At 45.2% G+C, this 20,756-nt stretch overlaps 1 protein-coding gene and 1 pseudogene across 4 annotated transcripts in view; one reads left to right on the top strand and one right to left on the bottom strand.

Moving 5' to 3' along the window:
* STX2 (syntaxin 2) overlaps positions 1-17,694 on the bottom strand; it is a 76,210-nt gene extending 58,516 nt beyond the window's left edge. The window contains exons 1-3 of one of the 4 annotated variants that reach the window (XM_070475045.1): positions 17,507-17,694; positions 5,845-5,919; positions 227-326 (exon numbers count right to left, since the gene is read on the bottom strand). In XM_070475045.1, coding sequence (XP_070331146.1) covers positions 227-326; positions 5,845-5,919; positions 17,507-17,536 — 205 coding nt within the window. In that variant the 5' untranslated portion in view covers positions 17,537-17,694. Of the gene's footprint in view, positions 1-226; positions 327-5,844; positions 5,920-15,352; positions 15,431-17,506 lie in introns of those variants that run through there. The other 3 variants (XM_070475046.1, XM_070475047.1, XM_070475048.1) reach the window with 3 other exon arrangements.
* LOC110147480 (small ribosomal subunit protein eS21 pseudogene) lies at positions 466-794 on the top strand (annotated as a pseudogene).
* Positions 17,695-20,756: the final 3,062 nt, after the last annotated feature.

Raw genomic sequence — 20,756 nt, 5'->3', positions numbered from 1 at the left:
GGGTGAACACCAGATGCCATGGAAGCTGTAACAAAAACCACACTGAAGCGCTGGCTCATCCAGACCAGACAAGAGAATGGGGAGGGTGGGCCGCCAGCCTCCAGCACTTCTTACAGGCTCCCAGCTCAAGCTCACGTGTTCCCGGGCTGAGGCTTGTGTTATGGATAGCAAGACAGGCAGACAGACAGACAGACAGACATGCTTCTTTTTAAAACCAACAACTTACTTCCTTCTGGGTTTGGTGCAGAAAGAATGATGCTGTGGTTTTTCTTCACTTCTTCGACATACTGAGCTATTTTCGCTATACTGTTTCTGATCTCCTCGACCTAGGAGAGAGAGAAAAAGTCATCACCACTGTGGCAAATTCAGATTTGCTTTTCATCACCTAAAAGGTGAAGGATAAAAGAGGTAAATAATGTTTTCTGCACTCGCGCTCATCCTGGTGCCATCAGACGCTCACTCAACATGCAGAATGACGCCAGTGAGTTCGTGGACCTGTTATGTGCCGCGGAAATGCTCCGCCAGCAACCGTATCATCGGCACCAAGGACCACACGTCCATCCAAACCAAGGACCACACGTCCATCCAGATGAACGTGGCTGAGGTTGACAAGGTGACAGGCAGGTTCAAAGGCCAGTTTAAAACCTACGCTATCTGCGGGGCCGTTCGTAGGATGAGTGAGTCAGATGACTCCATTCTCCGTCTAGCCAAGGCAGACAGCATCGTCTCAAAGAACTTCTAACTGAAGAGGATCCCGGATATGGAATATTTGTTATAAATAAAGTGAAAACCTATTTGTTTCAAAAAAAAAAAAAAGAGTGAAATAAGTGAATAAGTACCACATAAAGAAATAATAACCTTTCCCCACTCGACTTAAAAAAATAAAGGGAAGTGGATATATGTGTATATATGGCTGAGTCCCTTTGTTGTCCACCTAAAACAATCACAACATTGTTAATTATCTACATTCCTATATATATATATGATAAAATATTTTAAAAAGTAAAATATATAAAATTAAAAATTTTTTAAATAAAGGGAAATAAGACAGTATCAATCTCCAGGAAAACCTAGTTGGCTATAAGAAGTTTTACAATCATGACCCAGAATTACCACAGACAGTGGCAACTATTATAGAAGCATCTACTATGAACACCAGTTCTCTGTGCAGTTAAGAAGGGAACTCATTTTGTAGGACAGGCCAGCAATAATATTCTCATGTGGGGAGGTATGGACAGCTGGTAAGACCAAGCCTTCTTAGTCATTATTTTTTTGCCTCTGATTAAGTTATTCAACACTTGCTTCAAAATGTAATGTACTCATTAGAAAGATTTGTCCAGATGGATTCTTAACAATGGTGGCAGCATGAATACTGTCCCCCCAAAATGTCCAGGTCCTAACCTCTGTGACCTCTGATGGTTACCTTATATGGCAAAAGAAACTGCAGGTGTGACCTAAACAAAGGATCCTGAGATGGGGAAACGGATGATCCTGGATCCTCCAGATGGACCCCCAACATCATCTCAAGTGTACTAGTAAGGGGGAACAGAGGAAGATGTGGCTACAGAAGAAGGCCACTCGACCCAGTGAAGCAAGATGCCTTGCTGCTGGCCTGGAAGAAGGAGGGGGTAGAGACGGAGGAGACGGGGACGCAGCTCGGGAGCTGGAGAGGCAGGTATGGAGAAGCAGGTTCTCCAGGGAGCCTCCCAGGAGTGCGTGCAATCCTGCTGACACCACGGTTCATCCCAGTGGAACCAGGGTGAACTTCTGGCCTTTGGAAATGAAGAGGATAAATCTGCACTGTTTCAAGCCATGAAATTTGTGTAGCCCTAGGAAACTAAGCACAATTTCTATACTTAAAAACTTAGGGAGACTTCCCTGGCAGTCCAGTGGTCAAGACTCCACCTTCCAATATAGGAAGTGTTTCGATCCCTGGTCAGGGAGCTAAGACCCCACATGCCTCACGGCCAAAAAACCAAAACATAAAACACAAATGATATTGTAACAAATTCAATAAAGACTTTAAAAATGGTCATATAAAAAAATACATATATATCTTTAAAAAAAAAGATTAGGAAAATCCTAAAGCCCAGCAAAAGGAGGCTTGTTAGGGTACATTATAGAACTATAACAAAAGGCATAAAAAAATCCCCAGTATATATTACATATATTACCAAGTTAAAATCACAGGGGGAAAATTACCTACTAGTTGCAGAATAATGTATTTATGTGTTAACAATGATGAAAGAAGCCAAAACAAACAGATTAATGGGCAGATGGTAACACTTAAAAGAAGAAATGCTGGGATGTCCCAAAAAGAAACTTAAAAAAGGACCCCTCTGGAGGTGAGAGGTAAGAAGACAAGGAGATGAAGACGGGTGGGGTGAGGCCTCTTGTAGGAGTGCGTCCTCTCTCATCATCCTGAGCAACAGGGATGCACCTCTCCGTGGAGAGATAAGATGCCTGCTTTGGCTCATGTAGGCTGCAGCTCCTTCCAATCTAAGTACCACAGGAGAGACACACACCTTTAACATGTATGAATTCGCTTACTACAGTCATCACAAACCCATGACATCCTGTGGTGGACGTCCACATCTTAATCCTCTGCAAGTGACCTTATGAGGCAAAAGGCGCTTGGCAGGTGTGGTTAGTTAAGGGTTGAGATGGGAGATTATCCTGGATTATCCGAATATCCAATGTAACCACAAGAGTGAAGCAACGGGATCAAATTTAGAAACAAGCAGAGATGTGCTTTAGACAGAGGAAGGGGCCACGAGCCAAGAATGGAGGCGACTCCAGAAGCTGGAACGGCAAGGATGCAAATATTCCCTAGAGCCTACAGGAACACACGGCCCTGCCAACACCCTGATGTGTGCCCCAAACAGCTCATTCCAGACTTCTGACCTCTGGAACTGTGAGACGATAAATGCATGCTCTGTTAAAACTACTATATTTGTGGTAATTTGTTACTGCAGCAGCAGGAAACTAAAAATACATGTTAACATAAATAACATATTTTTATGGAAAAAAGCAGTATTTTCCCCCAAAATCAGTGACAGTAAGAGCAGTGATTTACATTTCTCTGCAAATCTAGCTTCTAGCTTAATGGAAGGCACCTTGATTCTGATGCGGTTTCTGTGTTCAATCTGTTGTGATGTGGCCTCTGAAAACTACCCCCACCCCCACGGTCATTCATGACAGAGGGAGAGGAAAGAGGTGAACATCTTCGTATTCTTATGAAAATTGTTTCAGCCACACGAACTCCTTGGAAGGGTCTCAGGAACTGCAGGGACACTGGGGGCAAGTCCCACAGCACATTTTGAAAAGAGACATTAGAGGACAGTCTGACACAGAATTCTGCTTTCATGGAGCAGTGACTGGTTATTTCATTAGGCCTAGGTGTTATTTCCATCTATACACGATTTCTACTGAACTTCACATACTTATAATTTAATCTTATTAATCAGGTAAAAACCACACAAATGATTACAACAGAATCTTTTAAAATTTTTGCTACTTTACCACACAGGCTTAAGCACAAATGATTTTGTGGTTTTAGTGCACAGATTTACATTTCAGTTAGTCATCTTTAAAGCGCCATCTCTGAAGTGAAGTCAGTGAGACCCATCTGTCACAAAGTAGAAAAGATATTCCTTTGCCTCTTGGAAAGTTCTACAGTACACACACCAACATTATCTGTGCAGCAGAAGCACCAGCGCGGCCCAAACAGAGAAGGAAACTGCTGGGCCATCAGCTCAGTGCCAGGAGGGAAGTGCCATCCTCACTGTAGCGCCAGGCCCATTCACGTCTGTGAGTTGCACCACACAGGCTCTCTCAGACAACCACAAGCTACTTTCATAAAAAGGGGCTCTCCTGCCCGCCTATTACAGCATTATTTTAGCTTTAACCAACACTGGTCATATGCAAAATTCCTATCTTTTGCAATATTCTATGTGATACTTAAGATCTAAATGTCATTTTCTAAAGAAAGAGCTTGTATTAACAAACATCACGGGCTTCTCTATTTGTTTCAGAAGTCATTTCAGGATGTCCCTGGCAGTGGTTAAGACCTCAAGCTTCTACCGCAGTGGACACAGGTTCAGTCCCTGGTTGGGGAACTAAGATCCCACATGCAGTATGGCACAGGCAAAAAAAAAAGAAGTCATTTCACAGAAGTTAACTGCAAAATAAGTCAACTATTTAACAAATGAAACTGGAACTTAGGTTAGAATCAATGGCTCTCAGACCTCCCTCACACCACTCACCCATTTTTGTATGCATCTCTAACACCTGCAGCGAAAATGGATTAGTGCTAAGTTACTACAGCTTAATGACACAGTGATTAAAATTCTTCTATAAAATACAACATTTACTGCTAGAAGATTCTTAAAATAAAAAATATGGGTTTCTCTGGAGAACTGACATGAAAGAATTAAGCATCTAGGTAAAGGGGGTAAAATCAGAGAAATAATGATTTTACAAAGTGGGCAGGTAAACTAACCGGGATGAAAGTGTCTTGTTTGCAAAGTGAAATCCAGAAATCCAATAACTTAACTCCTCTGTACCTTAAAGTAAGCTCCTATAGATAATTATTTAATTTCATGTTTTTCCAATTAGAAAAGACTAGGAACTAACATAAATATATCTGAAACCCAATGAACTATGTATTCAATAAGTTCTGGCTGAAAAGTTGGTAACTTGTAATACGTTTTTAATTAACATACTACATATTTTCAAATCCATGTAGTGACAGACCAGTTTAGACTGCCAACAGATTTAAGAGTACACTGAAACTCCTAAGACTAGATTCAGCATAATCAATACAAGTCCTGCAAATGAAGTTTCCATTGTGAAAAAATTATACTGGCCATGTTTCTTTTCTTAATGCTTAACAAAGTCAAAATATCTGTTCTCAGACTCTATTTCAAAAATTTGAAATTATGCAAAATTTGATCAACTATGACTTAGGGTTAAGACTTTAAACACGCTGTCATGTTTAAATTCTAGAAACAGCCCTGGGGAGTTGACAGGGAGAGGGGAAGGCCTTCGGGGGAAGTCTGGGAGACAGACAGGTTCGAGGGAAGCCCCAAGGGCACGGCCCAGAGGCTGCGCCCCTGCACCGGCAGTCCAGAGATAGGCCAGGCTGACCAAGGCAGCGCGGAGTTGCCACAACTGCGTCTTTGCTCAAGGATAAGATCTCTCAGGAATGAGTGAAGTCCCACATGACCTAGAGACTCATGGTTTAGTATATGGGAAACTCAGCAGAAGAATTTACAATTCAATCCAAGATTTTAGAAAATACACAATACGAGCGAGCCCTTTGACATACAGGACTCAGGGCCATTCCACAGGAGAAGAGAGAGAAAAGCCTCACTGTGTGAACCGTGCACGCCTGACGGCCAGCTGAGGGAAATCACCCCACCAGGCCTTCCACGCCCAGGACCCAGTCTCCCTTCGTCTGGAGGACCCCGCTGGCCATGGGTGCGGCAGGACCTCCCCGGGGGACCCTGTGCTTGGAGGAGGTACCTTCTCTCAGCACGAGCCTGTGAGCAGCAGGTCCACCCTGCTGACCACCCCCAGCCCACGGGCTTCAGTCTCCTCAGAGGCCCCCAGCACCCACAGTCACCATTCTCACCCACCCTCCCCACCAAGTCAGTCACCAGGAAGAAGGGCCCAACAGTAATAAATGTGCTAATAGCACTAAAAATTCTACAGCACTTTTCAAACGTCAACTTTTTAAAATATTTAGTTTTGGCATAATTTCAAATATGACAAATGCACACTTACATTAATTTAACTGTTTAAAGAAGAATGACAGACTGGGTTTCACAAAATGACTCTTACCTGATGGAAGAAATCATCCATAAAATGGTCCTTTTCAACAACAACAGTTGTGTCCCCATCATCATTTTTCCTACACTGAAATGGAAAAATATGAAATGTAAAATTCTGGTTTTAAAAGTTTTCACAGAGGCACCAATGGTGAATTGAAAGACAAGAGCAGCTGGGTACCTACACGATCTCAGCTCACTAAGAGCACCAAAGCGTAAGAAGCCCACCACCCACCAAGGCTGTGACATTCACCAGGCCACAGTCAGGGCAGGCGCACACAGCCAATCGGCCTGGAGAAGCAGCCACATCAGGGGGAAACAATGACTGGATCTTCGAGAACTGAGCACCAGAGGATCGATCATTCATTCTCACTGAGTGCGTCCATGTGACACAGAGCAGGTTTATTTTTCACAAGTGAATCTGCTTACATTGCACACTGTCTATACAGATTAGAAATACTGACACCACTAGTCAACTTTTCTAGTTGTTCAGTTGCTCAGTCATGCCCGACCCTTTGCGACCGCACAGACTGCAACATGCCAGACTTCTCTGTCCCTACCATCTCCCAGAATTTGCCCAAGTTCATGTCCACAGAATCGGTGACGTCTTCCAGCCATCTCATCCTCTGTAACCCTCTTTTCCAGACTTTTGTGCCCAACTTTTCTAGATTAGGTAATAATTTTCAAAGAACTTTCACATATGTTAGCTAGTGTTGATCGTTTTTCCCTAAGTAATTTCCAATTATGACCACACTTGTATAATCAATAAACATTTTACTAAAGAAAGACTCAGTGAAGAAGACCTGAGTGAACTGTGGTGCTGGAGAAGACTCTTGAGAGTCCCTTGGACAGCAAGGAGATCAAACCAGTCAATCCTAAAGGAAAACAACCCTGAATATTCTTTGGAAGGACTGATACTGAAGCTGAAGTTTCAATACTTTGGCCACCTGATATGAAGAGCCAACTCACTGGAAAAGACCCTGATGCTGGGAAAGATTGAGGGCAGGAGGAGAAGGCGACAACAGAGGATGAGACGGCTGGATGGCATCACCGACCCAATGGACACGAGTCTGAGCAAACTCTGGGAGATGGTGAAGCACGTGCTGCAGTCCAGGGGATTACAGAGTTGGACAGAACTTCACGAATGAACAAGGGAACGTTGAGGAAGAAAGCAACCCACCACTGGGAAAGGCCAGGATGCCACTACTTTACAAATCAGGTCCATCAGTTTAAAATAACATTGAAGAGATGTTCTAAGCCAGGCGTTCTCACACCTGACGGACATCAGGACCGCCTGGAGGGCTGGGTCTCTGGCTGAGTGGAGCATTCCATGACTCCAGACTACCCTAGAACATCCAGAACCTCACCACATTGTAACCTTAACCCACCCCTCAAGGGACGCAAGAGAACGAAACAGTGAAAAGCCTTTGCAATAAGTCCCCTACACATGAACCTTCAAGTTGCAAGCTTTCAAAGACATGAACGTGCATTCCCATGTCCAATCACGTAAGTTCACATGCCTGGTGTACACTGTCACATGTGTACACCCTCTACACATGTGCTTTTGCATACTTTACTGTATAGTAGTGCAGTTTTATTTCAAGCCCAGGATGTCTGGAAGCACGTGCAAAAGCAGCAATGATGTAGCTGGTAACTGGGACGACGAAAAAAAAAGAACTACTACCCAGACATCACTGGACTGTTCTTTCGAGAGGGTAGATAGAAAAAAAAAGCCAGCAAGAAACCAGAACCTGTGTCATCAATGTCAGGCAAGAGTGAAACTGCAGCTTGCCCTCCATCTCCTATTGCTGACGATCCTTCAGCTCTACCACCTCCCACCTCCACTCCCCGCTCCAGTCAGTAACTCTCCTTGCCTGTTCACTCGATGCCAGCCCTGTTCGCCAGCTGTTGTACCATACTACTATACTTCTCAAGGTACCGTAAGATTTTAAATGTTTAGTTTTCTATGTTTGTTTTTTATGTATTATTTGTGTGAAGGGCTTCTCTTGTGGCTCAGTTTGTAAAGAATCTGCCTGCAATGCAGGAGACCGGAGTTCGATCCCTGGGTTGGGAAAATCCCCTGGGAAAGGGAAAGGCTACCCACTCCAATATTCTGGCCTGGAGAATTCCATGGACTGTATAGTCCACTGCCTCGCGAAGAGTCGGATATGACTGAGTGACTTTCAACCAACCCATTTGTGTGAGAAGTATTATAAACCTATTACACTATAGTATGGGCTTCCCTTGTGACTCAGCTGGTAAAGAATCCACCTGCAATGTGGGAGACCGGGGTTCGATCCCTGGATTGGGAAGATCCCCTGGAGAAGGGGATGGCTACCCACTCTGGTATTCTGGCCTGGAAAATTCCATGGACTGTATAGTCCATGGGGTCGCCAAGACTCGGACATGACTGATCGGCTTTCACTTCACTTCACTTCACTTCACGTTACAGTACTATATAGCTGATTGTGTTAGTTGGGTACCTAAGCTGACTTTGTTGGACTTAGAAACAAACCGGACTTATGATCATGCTCTCAGAACGGAACTCGTTTGTATGTAAGGGGACTTATTATATTGGGAAGAAAGCAACCTCTGTCTACAGCTACAGGGGAGAGGAGACAATGTCAGACCCCAGAACCTGGCATCCAAGTCACACAAAATTTATCAAGGACATGTGACAGAGCATCTACCAATGAGAGATGTGGATTCGAGAGGAGAAAGGAAAGACACCTGACAGCATGTAGAGGAGGGAACTGTTTGAAACCATCTCCCTGAGGGCACGCTGGGCGGTCCGTTCAGCTCTAACTCTGCGAAAGCTGAGGCGGCCCCAGATTTCAGGGATTCTGTATCCTCAGGAAAATCAGAATCTTGAAGCACTAAAAGTCTTAAGTGTAGCTTTACTGATCTGCAACTTGGAATAATGTGGAAACAAAATTCCACTGAATTTAGTTAAGAAAAATCTGCCAACTATAATCAATGTGGTAAGAAAACACAGTGCAGCCTCCCTCTGCACCTTCCAGGGCCCACGCTGAGGCAAACCGATCTGGCCTAAACTTCAACAAGAAGGCTTCTGCACCTCCCTTGCCCTGGGGCCACTTCTGGGTGTAGATAAGATAATCTACAGAGGGCAAAGGGAGAAGAAATGTGCTTCTCCAAGATAGAGAGGCACGAGCTCCCTCAGACAAGGGGTTTCTATGAGAGCCATAAAGAGAATTTTATCTCCAGGTGACACACACACTGGAGAGCCGAGGGGCGGTCTCGAGGGAAATGCAGACCCCCCTCCACAGGATTCTGGGAGCAGCTCACGGAGCTGCAGGCGGGGGTCAGAGGGCGCCTCTCAGGACTGTGGGCTGAGCTCTCTCCACACGTTGCTTGTTTAGACTCCCCAGGGCATGTGCCTGGAGTGGTTTCCCCAGCAGGGCCCTTCCTTACTTTGAGCCACCGCCCTGCTCTCACGTGACTCCAGTCGTGGAGGAAGATGCCTGCAATTAGGCAGCGCTGCTACTGAGAATGTTTCATTTGTACTCTGCTAACAGGGCAGGTATTATGGGTTGAACTGTCCCCCTAAAAATAAATGTTGTAAACCCCCAGGATCCGTGCTTAGAGAAAGGGTCTGGGAAGACATAATTAGTTAAGATGAGGTCATGCTGGAGCAGGATGGGCCCTTAACCCCACATGACTCTGTCCTTATAAGAGACAGAGACACAGGGGAGGCAGTCATGTGGCGAGCAAGGCAGAGGGTAGTGAAGGGTCTATGAGCCAAGGAGCGCCTAGGACTGCCACCACCCCCAGAAGACATGAGCAGCAAGGCAGGACTCCCCCCAGGTTCAGGGGAGCATGGCACTGCGACATCCTGACTTCAGGCTTCTGGCCTCCGGGGCCAGACATGACAGCACCTCTGTGACCCCATCTGTGGTCTTGTGTCACGAGAGCCCAAGGACACACACACACACACACACCAAGGACTGAAGCGTGCCAACCCGACCCTTTCTTTAACCAACCATGCTAACTAACCAAGACACCGATCTGGACCCAAGTAGACAGGCTTGTCTAGCGAGAAGAATACCATCTTGGGAGTCGCAGGTCTGGCTTCTAACCTGCTTACCAGCTGGGCCCCACCAACTTCTCCTACTCTGTCTCCTGGTCTATAAAGTGAAGATGACACCCGTTTCCTCCTCCAAAGGTGGGGCTGCAGGAAAACTGCCCACTCAGGGCTTCATAAGGCATGTGATTTTCACAGGGTGTGCATACACCAATAAAGGCTTTTAAAATCATTTCAGGTCCATGCTCTTAATTCCCAGAAAAAGAGCACTTAAAGGCAGATCAGCAATCAGCTAACAGCAACAAAAGTGACGTTCAGGCAAACCCAACAGCATAGAGCTCTTCTCCAAAGAGGGCTGCTAACAGGCGTCACATCATGGGCCAGGGCACTGGGGCAGCAGGACAACTTGCTGTTGTGCTGGTCCTCCAGCACCACCTGAGGCCTGCGAGCACCCCCGTTTCACACACAGAGAACACCCGGGACAGCTGAGCACCGTGCTCACAGCCTCAGGCCTCTCTGGGGACCAGGAGGGTTCGACCTCACAAACCCACGACTGTGCTGACTCACCAATGGCAGGAGCACCGGGACACTTAAAATGCCTTCCACACCTGTTCCCCCAACTCTGCGAGAAGCAGCTAAGGCAGGAGGTGAGGGGCTGCCCTGGACACTCAGAGCTGAGACTACCTTATCCATCTGACTCCAGAAGCCCTCACTCTTGACCACACACCATGGACCTCCCCCAGAGGAGGGGATTTCATGTGGGTCCTCCAGGCACAGCCTGGCTCCCAGGCTCCCTTCTGAGCTTCCAGGGCAGCTTCCCTGGCCTTCACAATCATGTCCTCTTTGAAAGACCCTGCATGTCACTGTCCCCCTATGGCTGACGTCTCTTCACAGATGCGGGAAGGGGATGTTCTGGAGGCCAGGAACACTGGCGTGAACTAAATTAAGTCCCCGTGAATTCATCAAATAAGAATGGGGGATGGGTAGAGAATGACCCTGAACGTGGCTGAGCAGGGCTGAGATTCCCCTGTGGCCCAGAGGACTAGTGGTGACAACACATCTGCCCCCACTGTGGCTTTCCTGGGGCAGAGGGCACCCATCTCACCCCTCTGACAGCTATTCATGGTTCTCAGAGGCCTGTGTTTTGTCTGTCTTACGTTTTGTTGTGAAAATGACAAAACATGAACAGAAGTAGAAGGAATAATGTAGGGAGCCCTCGATGCATCCACTGCATGGGTTCCACAATGGTCAATCCACAGCCTGTCTTGCTTCACCTGCAGGCTCCCCCCGCCGCCCCGGGGCCCAGCAGCACTACACCATCTCGTGGTAAAGCCCACACACAGGATGTCTGCCATGTGTGACACAGCCAAGAACCTGCACTCCCTACTCCACCTGCTCCAGGGCAGAGACTTAGTTACTTCTGGCTCAGGGGAGACAGTGTCCAACATAACACTCTCCCTGAGGGAAGTCAGTCATTTTACCATTACATTATACATGGACCTCTCTCTGTACAGGAGGCAGTGAATAAACAACTGACCACCAAAAAACTCAACTCTTCCTGGACGCTGAGACCCACGTGTCACCACGCGTGATCTCTATTCACAGTCATTTGCTTGCTGGTAAATCGTGCATTTCTCTACCTGCAGACCAAGAGGGAGCCAATGACTGGAATCTGTTTCCTCTACTGTCTTTTTCCCTTCCTTTTTTTTTTGCTAATGGTTTTACTATTATGTTTTAGTGCCTTAGAGAAAAATCAGCAAAACAATGACACTGTGTGCAATTTTAACACAATTTTTGCAGATGAGAGAGATTATTAAATTTATTTCTATTTGTTACAGCATGGTATTCTTATGTCATAAATGGATAAAACATGTAAAATCAGTTGTGAAGACATTTTTTTCTTTTTTAACTTTTTATTTTATATTGGAGTAAAGCCTATTTCCTACTTATATTTTTTAGTTCTATCTAGAACGCTCAAAACTATTAGACATGAGAAAATAGACCCAGTAATACTATCTCAGCTTTTCCATTCATTAAAAAAAAGAAAAAAAAATGACTACCTAACTATGCTATTCAAGCTACACAATTGCCCCCCCAAGTCCATGGAGCTCATGTTCCATCTTTCCAGCTGAGATGGTGTAACCCCTATACAACAGCCGTTGTTTACAACAGTGTACTTATCGTAAATAACAAAATGATTCGTGGCATTCACTAGCAGCAGTGGGAATAGCCTCCAACTTGATCTCCAAAGTGTCAAAGTACAAGATAAGCACCCAAATATCAACATTCCATTTCTGTTAAATTTTAAAAGAATTCTCCTTAAAAGCAGCATTACATTAAAATACAATTCTCTCTGTGAAAAGTATTGTGAGGAAGAGACAGTAAGGAGCTTCCCTGTTTAGACTCTATTTAACAAAGATGAATTATCTGTCACTGGAATGCTCTCTGTTGAGATAATTCAGAAGCTGAATTACTGCAAACTGAAAGAATTCAAAGTTGGATAAGATACTGAATTTTTCTCCATGTTATTCTCCACATACATGTACACTAGGGCTTCCATGCAAATGTTAATTGTGGGGAAACAATTATCTTGAAATATGCCCAATGATGGCAATACCTTTACTGGTAGAATACGGTAATTTTTCAAAATTACTTCAGTTAAAAAAAAAGAATACTTGTAATTAAAAATAGGCAAAAGCTGACTGCTGGCCAGTTGGTAATCATGTTGCCAGATATAAGTATTTCTTTCCCATATTTTTATATAATCAGTTATAGTTTTATGCCCTAGGTAGAATATTACTGTTTCATGTTTTACATTTTCACTTCATATTCCATTATTATTATAAATACTACAGGTCCTTACACTTCACATAAACATTGTATTGCATAAATGCTTCTGGTTTTTTCCTCTCAAAGACATGTTTAAAGGTTTTTCCTCATCTCTCATTTTCGCTCACCACTGACTATCAAACTCATCATCCTGTCCTTCACAGCAGAGCCGTAGCTGGCCGTGCCCCCTGCCCAGCCTGTACCCAGCTGGCTCCTTCTTCCCATCACATCTCAGCTCAGAGATCTCCCTGATCAAGACCCCTGATCACCCAGCACAAAGCAGCCAACCCGTACCCACTCACCGTTTGATATCTTCCCCAGCAGTTACTGCTCACTGACTTAACTGTTCCTTGTCCCCTCCCCCCAGGACACGTTTCAGGGGAGCAAGGACTTCAAGGGTCTTGTTGCAACTTACACCTGAAACAGTGCCTGGCACGTGGCAGTCACTCAGCTGAGACCAGCTAAAGGAATGAATGAAGGGCAGAGAGACGAGATGGGGATGGGGATGGAGCGGACAGAAAGCACATACAGAAGGACAGGGAAGCCAAGAAACAAAGACACACACGGCACAATGGGCAGGACTGGAGGACAGAGGCAGTCTTGGTTGCTCGCTAGCCCCTGGTTCCATCCCCTCGTGAGGTCTGACAGCACATCCCACTGTTGAATCTGAAGCCCCATTCTACCATTGCATCAATCTCCCTTTTCTGTTTTAGCGAAGGGGTTTCTGTCCCTGGCAACCCAAAGAGCCTGAAGACAACAGGGTCCATTGTCATCTGCATTTTCCTAACTAACTGTGGGTGTGTTCAGAAGCAAACGCACTCAAACCACACCTAGCAGGTGCTCCAGGCAGAGTCCTGAGGCCTCAGAGCAAACCTGACAGCACACATCTGCCCTGGAAAAGGTGCAGAGTTTGTGGGAAGGCGCAGAAAACAGGACCACGTGTGTGTTCAGATGGGCAGAGACGGGAGATCTCTGGGGACACAAAAGGGACGACTTCCTGGTAGTGACGCTTGCATTGAGGCCAAAAGAAAACCTGGGGCCAAAAAGGGGAGGGGGCAAGAGACATATAAAGTGAGTAGCTCACGAGGACCCAGAGAGGAGGGCACGTGGGAACAGCAGACTGGACCAGGGGACCTGCCACAGTGAGGCGCTGGTTCTCCCTTGGGTTCTCCATTCCTTCTATTCATAATGAACAGATTTGAAATTAAAAACAAGAAGTAATTAACCTGTGGAAATGTAGAGACTTTGCTTTTATATTTTGCATACAAACAGTATTTATTGTAGTTCCCAGAGAAATAATAAGGGCTTCCCAGGAGGCGCAGTGGTCAAGAATCTGCCTGCCAATGCAGGAGATGCAAGAGACATGGGTTCAATCCCTGGGGTCGTGAAGAGTCCCTGGAGGAGGAAGGGAAACCCATCTTGCCTACACACAGAGAAACTACCGATCTGGGTTGCAAAGATCCCAACTGTGGGATTCCAACTGTCTGTAGAATGACACAGGATTCAGTAAATTATGAAATCCTCAACTATAAACATATTCAAATATTATGTACAATTCATATATTAAAGTATACATGTATTATGAAATTCTCAGTATTTTAAACTTCAGTGTCATACTTAAAAAAAATGTTTTTACTTTCTAAGTTGGAACCTGAACCTTTACTACGTAACAATCTGCACTCTGTGTCCCATCTGAGCTGCCAAAACAGAACCTTAAAAATATGTGGGCAGCTTTTCTTGCCCTTTAAAAAATTTTACGTGCAATTTATCACCATGAACCCAAGTATTAAAAATAGTAATTTTCTCAATAAACAAAGTCCTACTGTATAGACAGGAAACTATATTCAATATCCTGTGAAAACCCTAATAGAAAAGATTAAAAAAATATATAACTGAATCACTCTGTTATCCAGCAGAAATAGAACATTGTAAATCAACTACATTTCAATACAATTTTCTTTTAACAATTTAATTTTCTCATATGTCTACTAGTGAATACCATCTAAGTATGTGTGTTTATGGCTATTACTCTGCAAATTCCCACAGCTGAAATTTACAATTTTTCTGTTTTTAACTACCGTAAATACAGTCATTTGCATTCACAAACTTTAAAAGTTAATCAAAATATATTTGGGGTCATTATCTCGAAGGACAGCAATTCCACTTTGACTTACTTCCTAAACGTATTTCCTTCTGCTTCTTCACTCTTCCTTACCTGGTTGTGCACATCCACAGCACACGCCTGGTTCATTTCTGTGCCCTCTGCACTTAGCACGTAGCCTCACAGAGATCCAGTGCTCAGAATCTACTGAATGGGTGGTCATTGTATTTTTTTAAAAACCAGAAACATCCTTCTGGATTTAGACTTTAGGAAATCTTGGGCAAGTCACTCTAACTTTCTGCACCCGAATGTACTAACTGGCTGCTCAAAAAGAGAATTCTTGCTTAGAAGCAGCTAAATCTGTATTTGACAAACTGCATTGGACAAACTAACTTTTAAGTCCTTTCCGACAAGTTACCAGTGGGAATCTTTTTCTCAGGAGGAATCACTAACAGCTAATAAGGGAAACTTCTAGAAGGCATCAAGAACATTTTGTCAATGTGGACAACACAGGCATTTTAACTAGTAAAATTGAATATTCACGTTTACCTAGGAAAAAACACCAGCCACTTAGAAACATGGTTGTGAAAGGTCATTTTACTACTCCAAGAGCTACCTGGAAAAAACACATTTCCTGGAAAAAAAAAAAAAATTAGATTTGATAGCTGATAATTTTCAGATGAGTTTTTAAATATTAAAAGTTAAACTTTAAGTATTTCAGATTCAATTTTAAGTTAATATGCCAGGGAGAAGGTTGCTTTTCATAACTGCTTGAATACATTTTAAAAATTAATACATATTAATAACACTTGTAATTACAAAGCATTATTCTCTCTCCCACCCTCTCCCAAGTGTCACACACAGGAGATAATTTTATGATTCAGCGCTTCTTCCATAAGAGTACACCAAAAAATCTTATTATCGTCATTTTATATACAGGAAAACTGAGGTTTTGAGAGGTTCAGAAATTTTCTGCCCAAGATTCAACAACTGCAGACATAAAAATGTCCACTAATTTGCTCTACAGCTGCTCAAATCTTCATCTACAGCAACATGGTACTGGATCAGAAAAGATCACTTCTTCCTCTAGAATTCTAGATTAAAACATGTTCTTACCAACACTGTTGCCGTAAGAGCTGAAATACACATACACTTAAGAGTGATAAAGAACTGCCTTCTTCGTTTTTTGCTTTTTTTTTTGCTAAACAAGCCAAGAAAAGTTTCTCATATTCCACTAACACATATTTTCTACTGTTCTCCAACATTTATAAATTTGTCTATTCTTTCATGATACAGTCTTCATTTCTTCACTTATCTGAGCTTCTAACAAAGAAAGATACACCATTGAGTGCGATAACAGAAGAGCAATTTGCCGTTTAACATGTTGCTAATCTATGAACACAAACGTCAAAATATCTGACCATTAATAAAAAGGGAAGGAAAGAAAAATCACTATGAAGAAACTTTCTGGGAAAGAGTGTAAAAGCATAGTTTTCATAATCTGAAGAATGAATAATTCATTGCTTCTCTGAACTAAGATTCCTCATCTGGCCAACAGAACATAGATAATAATCAGAGGGACTATTCTACTTCCTAAGCCTTGGACAGGGCTGGATCCATTCTAGAAGCCAAAGAGAGAGTTAATTCTTTACATTCAATGGATGCTTTAGTGCAGTGGGCCTTGCTCCATTCTGAGGCTGTTCAGAGTACTGGGGAACGAAATATAGACATTCAACACTACTTTAGTACTTGTATTTTTCATGAAAAAAGTCAGAATTAATTCTGTTCACCTAAAATGTTTCAACTCTTCTACATTCTATAAACATCCACTACCGTTTCAACGTCATCATCTCATTCACAGTACTGTCTGTGGAATGCATCAAACACGACTCCAATTCTTAAGGGAACAAAACACTGTTCCCTTACTAAAGTCATTGGTAATTTGCTGAGCACCTATGTACTCCACCAGCGGGGTTTACTGGGAGTAAACAAACACAAGGCAAACTATTTGCAGGGGAAACAAAAGGCGCCCCTCTGTACCTGTCTCCCCGCTCCCTTCCAGCATCCAGCCCTGCAAGGCGCCCGCTGGCATGTGGCATCACGTGCATCCGTTCCCACCTATCCACTGAGCTCCTACTGCGCGCGGGGTCCCACCCGAAACAGATAACAGACAGGGAGCAAGGGGACTTGTCCCTGCTCGCAGGGAGCTGACGCATACTAGGATGGAACCGACCATAATTCAACAAGTAACTTCTGGTCATGATAAGTGCTCTGCAAGGACTTAAACCAGGCGAAGGAATGGACCGCCTCTAGGAAAGGAAGTCACCTGAAGCAGCAGCAGAGCCCAGCTCAGAAAAGGAGGGTCGAGGCCCGGCCGGACCCTGAGACGCCGGCTCCAAAGCCATTCCCTGCCCCACTGCCCAGTGCAGAAGCGAAGGCAGAAGAATGCCTTCGGGGAGTCGGGGAGATGGTGGGACGGTGGTGCTGCGGGCTGGGGAAGCCGTGCACCCCCTCCGACCCCGCACAGGGGCCGCCCCGCCCCGCCTGAACCCCGGAACCCGAACTCCCCTTCTCCGCCCACCCTGTGACCCCGCACCCTGAACCCCCAGCCCATCCCCGCACCTCCCCGCCCTCGCCCATCCCCGCGCCCCCAGGGCTCCCGGCCCGAACCGCTACACTCCAGCTCGCCCGCCCGCGGCTCACCGCCGTCAGGTCCGGCAGCCGGTCCCGCATCCCCACGGGCCGGGCGCCGCGCCCCGCCGCTCAGGCCTGCCCGGCGCCGTCTCCGGCCGGCCGCGGGCTCTCGGTGTACCCGCCGCCGCCTCAGCCCGCCGGTCGCCCTCCCCTCGGCCGGCGCTGCCACGGCAACCGCGCCCTCGCGCTCTGCGCATGCCCGGCCCGCGCCGCGCCCAGACCCACGCAGACAGCGGGAGCCTTCCTGAGGGAATGCCGCGACCCAAGGGGCGGGGTCCGCCTGGGGGGCGGGGCCTGAGTTGGGTAGGCGGGGACTATCGGGGAGGGAAGGGGCCCGCCCAAAAGGCGCGGCAGAGGAACAGACGCGATCTGGTGGGGGAAGGAGCGGAGCCTGACTGAAAGGGGAGGGGCGGGGCCTGCTGAGGAGAGGCGGGGCTGGCCGGGAAAGGGCGGGGCTCGACTGAGTTGTGTTCTAGCGGCCGCTTATCCTGGTCGATTAGATATGACTTTTGCTCTTTTTGATCTGCTTTTGGTTTTGTGCTTTCACATTCATTTGATTTACTTTAAAAATTCGTGGAAAATTTGGTGACGAATTTAGCAAGTGTATGGAGATGGGTTAGGTGCAGCTTTGTATATGCATATTCCGAACAAAGACCATCTCTTCAAGGATTCTTGGGGCTTCCCCGGTGGCTCCTGCCTGCCCTGCTGGAAAGCATTCAATCCCTGGGTCGGAAGATCCCCTGGAGGAGGGAATGGCGACACACTCCAGTATTCTTGCCTGGAGAACTCCATGGGCAGAGGAGCCTGGCGGGCTACAGTCCATGAGGTTGCAAAGAGTCAGACAGGAGTGAGTGACTAACACACTTTTATGGATTCTTATTCTTTTTTATGTGACTAAGGCCTAGTCAATCCCAAAGGAAATCAGTCCTGAATATTCATTCCAAGGACTAATGCTGAAGTTGAAGCTCCAATACTTTGGCCACCTGATGTGAAGAACTGACTCATTGGAAAAGATTCTGATGCTGGGCAAGATTGAAGGCAGGAGGAGAAGGGGAAGACAAAGGATGAGATGGTTAGATGACATCACTGACTCGATGGACAAGAGTTTGAGCAAGCTCTGGGAGTTGGTGATGGACAGGCAAGCCTGGTGTGCTGCAGTCCATGGGGTCGCAAAGAGTTGGACACGACTGAACTGAACTGAACTGAAGACCCGTAATGACTAATTAACATAACCTAAAGAATGTAATTTAAAATGGCATGAAGTGGTAATATGCAGAGACGCAGGCCTTGGGATGCAGTTCTAGTGTGAGAAACAGATAAGACAGAAGCGGACAAATAAATAAGAAAATGGGGCATGGACTTGGAGGAGGGCTGAGAGGTGGCTCCATCAGACAGTGGTCATGGGAGACACCAGAGTTTAGGCCAACAAAGTCAGAGGGAACAGTCTCCAAGACCCTCTGACTTCTGACACCAACTACAAGCTCAGTAACTCACTGGAGGGACTCACAGAATTCACTGAAAACTGCAATGCTCACAGTTGGGGTTTAACATAGGGGATGAATACAGATTAACATCAGCGAAGGGGGGAGGGGAGACAGGAGGGGAGGGGCAGGGAGGACATCCTGGTTGTACCAAATATGAAGCTTCTGTTGTCTTCTCCTCCGGCAGTCTAGACACATTACTTACACAGCATTGATGGGTATCAGAATACATGAAGTTGCCAACAAAGAAAGTTCACCCAGGCCACCAAATTCTGAGTTTTTATTGGGGCTCCATTGCACAAGCTTGATTGATTAATTGCCCTCCTGGTTAATCTAAGACTCCAGATTAGCTGGTACCTATGAAGTGGGGTGATCCCAGGAGTAGAAAATGGCAACTCACTCCAGTAGTCTTGCCTGAAAAATTCCATGGACAGAGGCACCTGGAGGGCTACAGTCTAGGGGATCACACAGAGTTGGACATGACTGAGCTACTTCACATTTCAAACTTGGGTGGACTAGAAGCAAACTTGTCTTGTCTTAATTTATGACTTTGATATGTTTTTCATAATTTAAATCAAAATCAGTAAATTGATGGATATGGATTGAACAAAAATTTTCCATTTTGACTAAGCAATTAAAACAAGGTGTTGGCAGGGGAAGAGTGGGCAATTGTGCAGAGATTTTCTAATAATAAGGTTAATATAAAGAAAGTAAAATTTAGAGAGGCTAGACAAAAACCACTTGGTCCTGTACACAGCATTTGAGCTCCTCTGTCAAGCAGTACCAGAAACAAGCACACTCCGGGACTTTCATGAGTCAATGAAATCTTTTTCAGTTTCTTCACTTAGAATAAAAAAGCCCTAATATATTGCTAGGAGAATTAAAATAGATTACAGGCTAGGACCTAGGTTACTTTTTTTTTTTTTTTTTTTTAGGTTACTTTTAAAATACAAATTCTTAGGGAATAGGGACTTCAGTCTGTCTTGTTCACCACTGTCTTGTGGCTCCAATCCCTACAAAATTTCTGGCAAGTTGGAGGCACTCAATAGATAATTTGTTCAGTTCAGTTGCTCAGTTGTGTCCAACTCTTTGTGACCCCATGAACCGCAGCACGCCAGAACTCCCTGTCCATCACCAACTGCTGGAGTCCACCCAAACCCATGTCCATCGAGTCAATGATGCCACCCAACCATCTCATCTTCTGTCGTCCCCTTCTCCTCCTGCCCTCAATCTTTCCCAGCATCAGGGTCTTTTCCAATGAGTCAGCTCTTCGCATCAGGTGGCCAAAGTATTGGAGTTTCAGCTTCAATATCAGTCCTTCCAATGAACATCCAGGACTGATCTCCTTCAGGATGGACTGGTTGGATCTCCTTGCAGTCCAAGGGACTCTCAAAGAGTCTTCTCCAACACCACAGTTCAAAAGTATCAATTCTTCGGCACTCAGCTTTCTTTATAGTCCAACTCTCACATCCATACATGACCACTGGAAAAACCATAGCCTTGACTAGACGGACCTTTGTTGACAAAGTAATGTCTCTGCTTTTTAATGTGCTGTCTAGGTTGGTCATAACTTTCCTTCTAAGGAGTAAGCGTCTTTTAATTTCATTGCTGCAGTCACCATCTGCAGTGACTTTGAGGCCCAGAAAAATAAAGTCTGCCACTGTTTCCACTGTTTCCCCATCTATCTGCCATGAAGTGATGGGACCGGATGCCATGATCTTAGTTTTCTGAATGTTGAGCTTTAAGCCAACTTTTTCACTCTCCTCTTTCACTTTAAT

Source organism: Odocoileus virginianus, chromosome 12, assembly GCF_023699985.2.
Source record: "Odocoileus virginianus isolate 20LAN1187 ecotype Illinois chromosome 12, Ovbor_1.2, whole genome shotgun sequence".
Lineage (NCBI taxonomy): Eukaryota > Metazoa > Chordata > Mammalia > Artiodactyla > Cervidae > Odocoileus > Odocoileus virginianus.
The sequence above is the reverse complement of the archived record's forward strand: the minus strand, read 5'-3'. Positions and strand labels throughout refer to the sequence as shown.